The sequence below is a fragment of the Odocoileus virginianus genome, chromosome 20, assembly GCF_023699985.2.
Source record: "Odocoileus virginianus isolate 20LAN1187 ecotype Illinois chromosome 20, Ovbor_1.2, whole genome shotgun sequence".
In the NCBI taxonomy this organism is placed as follows: domain Eukaryota; kingdom Metazoa; phylum Chordata; class Mammalia; order Artiodactyla; family Cervidae; genus Odocoileus; species Odocoileus virginianus.
The window spans coordinates 34248258-34257023 of record NC_069693.1 but is presented as its reverse complement, the minus strand read 5'-3'; the positions used below and the strand labels follow the sequence as shown (position 1 = coordinate 34257023).

General features: G+C 43.6%; 1 protein-coding gene across 1 annotated transcript; it reads left to right on the top strand.

The window, feature by feature from the left end:
- Positions 1–2417: 2417 nt before the first annotated feature.
- On the top strand, positions 2418–8296 carry GINS3 (GINS complex subunit 3). Its single transcript, XM_020890738.2, has 3 exons — positions 2418–2805; positions 6164–6397; positions 6783–8296. The coding sequence occupies exons 1-3, from the start codon at positions 2620–2622 to the stop codon at positions 7011–7013; spliced, it is 651 nt and encodes a 216-aa protein (XP_020746397.1). The 5' UTR covers positions 2418–2619; the 3' UTR covers positions 7014–8296.
- Positions 8297–8766: the final 470 nt, after the last annotated feature.

Below are 8766 nucleotides of genomic sequence, written 5' to 3'. Positions count from 1 at the left end.
ACTTTCAATGTAAAAAATAGCTTACTATCTTTGTCAGCAAATAACCTGCCATGCCTTCAATTAGACAAATTCACTTATATTTCTACCCCAAACTATATCCAGTGCCCTACATCCATTTCACCAGAGAAATTAGAAGTTTTGGTTAGTAACTCTGTTTATTTTGGTATTAGATAGTGTAGCAAACATGAATATTTAAAATATGATTTTTTAAAAAAGACTCTCATATAACTACCACAAAATAGATAACCCTGGTGGTCCAGTGGTTAGGGCTCTGTGTTTCCACTGCCAAGGGTATGGGTTCAATCCCTGGTAGGAGAACTAAGATCCCTCAAACTGTGTGATGTGGACGAAAAAAAAAAAAAAAGTAAAGGAAAAGGCTCTTAGGTAAATATCACAAAATACTGAACAGATAACTAGAAGTTCAAGGCTGGTTTTTCCACTGGGCTGTAGACCTGCCTGTTCAGCTTCTGGACTCCACAAGTGCGAACTCGAACTCAAATTTTGCCTCAAACTGCCTGTGCTCTGTACAGCTATCAGCGTCACCTCCATCCACCTAGCTGACCAAGTTAGAAACCCAGATTCTCTCTGACCATCTCTGTGCTTTCCTTCCTGTATCCAACTACTTTCCAGGTACTGCCCACTATGCTGTGTCTGACTCTTCTGCAGCCCCATGAACTGTGGCCCGCCCTGGGATAGAGCCCATGTCTCCTGCGTTGGCAGGTGGATTCTTTATCAATGTGACACCCAACACAGCTTCCCTGCATCTGACCTCTCCCTTCTTCACTGCCAGGATATGCTTTTTAAAGCCCAAGTATATGTCCTTACTTGCTCAAAAGCCTTACTTTTTCTCCTGTTTCCAAGGGAATAGCCTAAATCTCTTAGAATAGCACCCAAGGCTTTCCATTATTCAGTCCACTCTCCCACTGCCTCTTGTTTGGATGATGCCCAGGGTTTAACTCCCACTGGTCACTGAATGATCACACAGAGTGGTCAACGCCACTGACAGAAGTTTCATTACTCACAGTTCCCAGGAGAAAGGGGCGCACATCAAGCCATGCAGGGCCACACGGGGAAGCACTGGGTTCGGTCAGGAGGCTGAAGGAGGGAGGGGAGAAGATGGCCCAGAGTTTAGGGTGGTTTCTGTGGGAAGAAATAGGTGAGGTAGAGTAGGTAAGTTTGAGCAAACTTGGGATTGGATAGTTGGAATCAGGTTGGTCTCTAATTGTCCACTACTTGGCCCTGGGGTGGTTTAGGGAAGGGGAAATATTGGCTTGGTATGTGGGAGTTAGATAAAGGAAGTGGTTAGGGTATGGGCTTTGGCTCAGTTGCTTTGTCCATGGAAGGCAAGTTGTTTGTTACTCCCGGAATTAGCTCATCCTCAGATGAACAGTTCCTCTCAGGGCTGCAAGGCCCTAAAATGTCACAGCATCATAAAATGTAAAATAAAAACATGATTAATACACATTCCTTTCCCATGAACCCTCTGTTCACAGCTCTAGTCGCCCCAGAAAATGTCCATTATGAATAAGTTCTATAGTGCCTCTCTCAACACTTTGCCACCACCCAGAGCCCTGACTGAGTAACGCCCCCAAGTCTGGTACCATGGAACATGACCCTTCCCTGTCCCTCTCCCACTGGACCAGTAATGGCCCTGGACACAGGCAACCACTCCACAGAGAGGCTGGTCACCTGTGACCAGTGTGACCTGCCTGAAAGAGACGAATTGGGCCGATCAGATTTCCTCTTTTAAGGATTTAAAATGAGAGCCATAAAAAGAGATAGCAAACTGATGTTAAGACGAACTGGGAGGTTCTGAAGTAGCCTCAGGACCTTTGCAAACCATGTGTGTTCTGTGTGTAAACCTTTCCTCCCACTGTAATCTATGAAAGTGAAGTCGCTCAGTTGTGTCCGACTCCTTGCGACCCCGTGGGCTGGTAGCCTACCAGGCTCCTCCGTCCATGGGATTCTCCAGGCAAGAATACTGGAGTGGGTTGCCATTTCCTTCTCCAGGGGATCTTCCCAAATACCACAAATAGTCCATAACAATTATCTGGGGCTAGTGCTAGAGTTTTGCTCTGTTTTGAATGTTTCTTTCAAGTACCAGCATTAACAGAGATTCACAGAGACTGACAAAGTGCAAAGTCAGACTGGATCAGGTCAGAGAGGGAGGGTGCAATGAAGCCCCCAAGTGTGTTGCAAAGTGTTTTAAATTTCATATAAACATTTAAAGGACCACGATCTAGTGCAAAGGCACTTTGCAGCTTCAAAGCAACCTCCTGTTTTATTTAAAGTTCTCACACCGGACTACACTGCTGGAAAAAAAAAAAACAACACTCTGGACAGAGGCCAAGTATTGTTCCCCCTCCTCTAGGTAGCGCAGAACCAAATCCGCAGGCTTTGTCGATTGCTTCTGTCTGGGCAGACCAGCCTGGATCGACTGTTCCTGTCTGGGCCGTCTGCGGGCGCGGGAAAAGAGTCTGAATCCAGCTTGACTGCCGCAGCGACCTCCTCAACCTTCACAATCCTGATCAGCCTCAGACGCCTCCTCCCTTTACATCCTTGACTCCTGGAGGTCTCTCGAATCACGAGAGTGGAAACGGAGACGCTCAAGCCGCCGCCATGTCCGAGGCTTATTTCCGGGTGGAGTCCGGTGCGCTGGGTTCTGAGGAGAATTTTCTTTCCTTGGACGACATTCTGATGTCCCACGAGAAGCTTCCGGTGCGCACGGAGATCCCCATGCCGCGCCTCGGTGCTTTCTTCCTAGACCGGAGCGGAGGGGCCGAGACTGACAACGCGATCCCTGAGGTAAGCTATCCCGTCTGGAAAAACTACAACTCCAGGCAGGACTTGCGGGCTTTGGGGCGCCGCGTCGCCGGGCGCGATGCCCTCTGGGATTTGTAGTCTCACATGGAGGCCGAGCCGCGCGCCGAATCCTGTTCGCTGCGCGCCCCACTCCCAGCCCCCAGCCTTCGCGACCCCTGCGGAAACTAAATTTATACTGTACTGGGTCGTCAGGCTCCCTCCAACACGGATTTCGTTTTTGAAACTATCCAAATTCAGCAGTGTGTTTTCAACCGGTGTGTGTTGATGCTTAAGGATTGGCGCCTACGGTCTACTTGACCAGACTTCTGATCATTTTTTGCCTTAAAGCACAATAACAGTGTTGGCTTCTGTAGGAGCAAATGATGTCTGGAAGCTGCAAATTGCTCTGTTCGTTCCTGACATGATGATGGCATGAGCAGCCATTTCCTGAAAGCTTTTAGTGCGGGCATCTATTACCCCTTTAGTCCTTTAACAACCCTATAGTCAGATGTTGTTACACATAAAGAAACTGAAGCCTAGATATGTTGGGTAACTTGGCCAGGGTGCCAGGGTCTTATTGTAAGTGGGGAGCTGGGATTCGAACTTAGTACTGCATGACTTCAAATTCGAGTTTGTCCCAGGAACATGACTTGTAATAGTTCTTATTTTAAAATATTTATTTATTTGTCTGCGTGGGCGTCTTAGTTGCCACATGCGAACACTTCGTTATGGCATGTGGAATCTGGTTCCCTGACCAGGGATGGAACCTGCCCCGGCCCGCATTGGGAGCTTGGAGTCTTAACCACTAGACCATCAGGAAAGTCCCATAATGGTTTTTGTTTTTTTTTTTTTTCCTATTTAACCTAAGTTTTGTTTAGAAAGGCGTTTTCGTTTGGTCTGTTTTGAGTTATTTTTATCAAAGTGAGACATATGCCAAGTTTAAAAAGCCAAATAATACCCGAAGATTTATAGGAAAAAATAGGAGGCTCTGCCTTGCTCTCCCTGTGCCCTTTCCATTTCCACAGGATATGTCTCCTTTTTTCATAGTCTCTTCAAAATTCACCTCCATATTTCTAACTAATGTTCTTAAATTTATCTTGAGTTTTTAAACATTTAGATATTATTTTTTGACTTTCCATTAGAGTAGTTAATTAGCTGGTTCTCTTACACACTGATAAAGAGGTGTACCATCCATATTTTATTAATATTTCCTTCGTTTTTACTTAATGTCCTTTTTCTGTTCCAGGTTCCCATCCAGGACACCAAATTGCATTTCGTAATTGTGTGTCCTTAGGCTCCTCTTGGCTTTGACAGTTGATCAGACTTTTCTTGTTTTTAATGACCATGAATTTTGTGGAGTGCTGGCCAGGTATTTTGTTGAGAATATTCCTCATTTGGGATTTGTCTGTTGGTTTTCTCATGATTAGACTGTGTTTTGAGGAGGAAGATCATAGAGGTAAAGTGCCATTTTTACCACATCTTAACAAGGGTATATGCCATCAGCATGACTTGTGTTGATAGGAACCTTGATCACTTGAGCTATGTGGGATTTGTCAGCATTCTTCATTGTAAAGTTACTCTGTTTTTCCACCTTTCCAGACTGTTCTCTCTGGAAGGAAGTCATTATGTACAGCTGTACTGAAGGAGAGGGGAGTTATGGTCCCCTTCTTTGAGGGCGCAGTGTCTACATATACTATTTAGGATTCTTCTGCGTGGGAGATTTCTGTAGGAAGGTTTTTACTGACATATTTCATTTCATTCATAGACACAGGGCTATCAGATTTTCTATTCTAGTTTTACTCTTGGTACATGGCTTTTTGTCCTAGGAATTTGACTATTTCACCTAAATTTTCAAATATAGTGGTATAGTGTTGTTCAAAATATCCTTTTACTATCTTTTAAACATCTGTACAATTATAGCTGTGTCCCGATTTTTATTCTTGATATTGAGAAATTATGATCTCTTTCTTAAGTAGTCTTACTAGGAGTTTATCACTTGTAGCAGTCTTTTAGAAGAACTGAATAATAACTCTGTTAGCTTTCTCATTTGTACCTTCATTTTTAGGTCATTTAGTTATTGTCTTAATTAGCTCTTCCCTTCTACTTTCTTTGGACTTAATTTTCTTTGTTCTCTTGCATCCATTCACATTTTGAGATGGGTACCTAGGTCATTGATTTTTCAGCTTTCTTTTTTACATTTTTAGCTGTGCTTTTCCTGTAGCTTTAACTACATTTCACAAGTTTTTATTTGATTTTCTAATTTTCACTGTGAATTCTTCTTTGACTCGTGAATTATTGAGAAGACTGGTGCTTAGGTCCAAACATCTGGGGACTTCGCTATGTACAGTTTGGATTTTGATTTCTGGCTTAGTTCCACAGTGGCCAAACAACATAGTCTGAATGATATCAGTTTTTTGAAAGTTAGCATTTGCTTTAAACCGCAGCATAAGATAACCATTCGGTTTGTGCTTGAAAGGGCTTCCCTGTGGCTCAGCGGTAAAAAATCCATGTGTCACAGCAGGAGACTCAGGTTCAATTCCTGGGCCAAGGAAGATCCCCAGGAGAAGGAAATGGCAACCCACTCCAGTATTCTTGCCTGGGAAATCCTATGGACAGAGGAGCCTGGTGGGCTATAGTCCATGGGGTCACAAAAGAGTTGAACGTGACTTAGCAACTAAACAACAGCGATGTGCTTGAAAAGTTCAACATTGTGAAGTCATGGTCTGCGATACATAATCTATATGTAAATTAGGTGAAGGTTTTATTTGTTTTGTTGAGATTGTCTATATTGTTATTGATTTTTTTGTTTGCTCCTTCTCATTTGTTGAAAAGAGATATGTTAAAGTCTCCTGTGATGATTATAGATTTGTCATTTTTCCTTTTACTTCTGTTAATTTAGACAGATATTTCTATTTTTCTAATAGATTTAATGACCATTTTATTATCAAAGGTCCCTCTTTATCTCTAGTAATGCTTCTTTCTTTTCTTTTTTTTTTTTTTTTCGCTTCTTTCTTTTGGTTACTGTTTGCATAACATTTTTTCCTTCCTTCTATTTTCTGTTATCTGCAGTTGGATAGTTTTTATTTACGTTAGTTAAGAAAACTTTCCCTTTGTGTCACATTTTTATTCTTCACTCTGTTTTTGGTATAGAAATCCTTTTTCTCACTCCATTCCATCATGACATAAAACTTCAGCCCACACAGTTCATTTCTTAAGTCATAACTACATCTTCTGTGTTTGGCAGTCATTCCCCTAGAGAGAACAGGCAGTACTGATATTCATTCATTCCCTCAGGTCACGTGCATAGTAACACATTTACTATGTTACTTGTCTTTAAAACCTACAATCCTGTGTGCTACAGGGCACAAAGCTTGAACTCCCTTTGTGGCTGGCAAAGGGACTTTTTGACAACAAGCGGCGGATCCTTTCAGTGGAACTTCCCAAGATCTACCAGGAGGGTTGGAGGACTGTGTTCAGTGCAGATGCCAACGTGGTGGACCTCCACAAAATGGGACCACATTTCTATGGGTTCGGCTCCCAGCTCCTGCATTTTGACAGTCCAGAGAATGCCGACATCTCCCATTCTCTCCTGCAGGCAAGTAATTGACATGAAAACCTACGGCATTGCACATGACTCAGGAGACAGCTGTGCTGGCCACCAGATGTTACTTTTACCCAGGGGAGTGTATGATTTATGTGATCAGTATATTGTTATTCTAGGTCAGCCTACAGTTAGGCTGTGTTTGCCTATTATATATACATGTAACTATGACTTGTGTGCTGCTCTTCATATTTGCTTGCTAAGAGTTGGAACCAACAGGAAATCCTGGAAATAAGAAAGGGGTAATGGTTGATCACAGGTGATAGGCAGAGGAGGCTCAGACCTCCTTCTGGCTGAGTCCTAAACCAGATTCTTGCCTTTAAGTGTTCAGGGATTTTAAAAAAATGCATCTGATTTCTCTCTGGCACTTCTTCCTCAGACGTTTGTTGGACGTTTCCGCCGCATCATGGATTCCTCCCAGAACACTTACAATGAAGACACGTCGGCACTCGTGGCCCGGCTAGACGAGATGGAGAGAGGTTTGTTTCAAACAGGACAGAAAGGACTGAATGACTTTCAGTGTTGGGAGAAGGGGCAAGCGTCTCAGCTCACAGCTTCCAACCTGGTTCAGAACTACGCGAAGAGAAAATTCACTGACATGGAAGACTGAAGGCCAGAAGAACACAGAATTTCTCTCTGTAGACTTATCCCTCTGTGCGTCCTTGATAGGAGCCAAGTTGACCTTGTAAAGGGCCAGAATCATGTCCCATCTTGTGGCTTATTCCCTGTAGCAGTGTCAGGAGTGGTATGATCTGGTGGGGAAATGACATGCTGGGAGTTGTCCCTGGCCCTCTGAGTCTTCCAGGACTGTCCTACCTGCTGACCCACAGCCTAGGCCTCCTTAACCCAGGAACCCACAGCCAAGGTCCTTCATAAAGAAGGATCATTAATACATACATCGCAATAGGGTTAGAACTGGGATTCCTTGTGTCTGGGAGTTTGGACAGCCTTCGATGTCCAGTTTCACCAGCTCCAAAGGATGGGTACAATTGGACCTTCCCAACCTGTTCATAAGACGTCCTCTTGAGCTGAACTGCCTCATCTTCCTTGTGGTTGTACAAAGGACAGTACCCCCGGAGATGCTGGCCCTCCTTGTAAGTATCTCCTGCCACCTGCCTATGGGGAATTACCCAGTTTCCAAAAACAGTTGCTAGGAATAAGGAAGGAAAAGGGGAAAGGCTGATGAGTGGCCTGGCTTTTACTAAAGAGAAGACGTTGCTTTCCTTTTCTGTGATGAGGGCTTCATACACTGGACTTCACAGAACTCTACAGTCAGCCTAGATGGAAAGTGGTTAAACTGAGCTTGTTTTTGCCTCTGAGATCCTCAGTTACTCCTTGCCTTCCCTAGGAAAGCTGTCAGAAAGTCATTTGGAATTGCAAAGTAGTTATTAAAGGGTGTTAACCAGCCCTTCTTACATTGAGATCAGGACTCCAGTGTTTCTGATTAAGAGCTGTTTGAGGAGCTTAGCATGGCAGACGTGAGTGGGCAAGAGACCTCGGTCATGGTTTTTCCTCTTCAAGAAATTTTGCAATATGATTATATAGTGGATTCCTGACCAGTTACCAAGAGTCTCTGTAAGCAACCACAAAACTCTTTCCCTGGAGAGCAAGGAAGAAACCCCAGCAGGGTAGGAAACAGCATCGCTGGGACCCACTGGACCTTTTGAAGGACAGTTATCGCCACGCCGTGGCTCCCTTCCCAGCTTCCCACAGCTGGTGAAAATCACCTTTGTCAGTGGAAATCACAGTGGAATTTGGGTCTCCAGATTGGGCAGATGTCTTGATGCAAACTTAGAATGTCAGAAATGTTTTTTAAATGCCTGTTTTAAGATGGAACTGATGTTTTTAAAGTTTTATTTTGGTGCTAAATAAATGATCCACTTTGCACATGAATACGGTCTGTACAAGTGCTATTTCTGGAACTCGAGTACTACAGATGATCAGACAAAGCTCTCAGAGAATTTATCTTTGATTATACTTGACAGTAATGCCCAAATAAATCCATGTTTTAGCAACTGCTCTTTTGTTTGCACAATACTCATAAATATGGGAGACATTCCCTATAGGGATGGGCTGTGTTCTAGAGAAGAGGGACTTCCGTTGATGTCACAGCATTCATATGTAGCCCGGACCCCAAGAAATAATTTAGAGTCAGTGAGAAAAGCATACTATTTAATTTTTGAATTCACAGACAGCTTTGTTTATAAAGCCAATCCTAAGGCTGCTACCATTGTTTTTTGCCATGCCACTCTGCATGTGGAATCCTAGTTCCCTGACCAGGGACTGAACCCACAACCCCTGGAGTGGAAGCTCAAAGTCTTTGACTACTGGACCACCAGGGACCCTAGTGCCATTTTTTATTT

Bases quoted from the DNA above. Each gene is read 5' to 3' on its own strand.
- GINS3 (XM_020890738.2), top strand. From the start codon at position 2,620: ATGTCCGAGGCTTATTTCCGGGTGGAGTCCGGTGCGCTGGGTTCTGAG. The intron at 2,806-6,163 runs GTAAGCTATCCC...TGTGTGCTACAG, and splicing joins CTGACAACGCGATCCCTGAG to GGCACAAAGCTTGAACTCCC. The intron at 6,398-6,782 runs GCAAGTAATTGA...CTTCTTCCTCAG, and splicing joins TCTCCCATTCTCTCCTGCAG to ACGTTTGTTGGACGTTTCCG.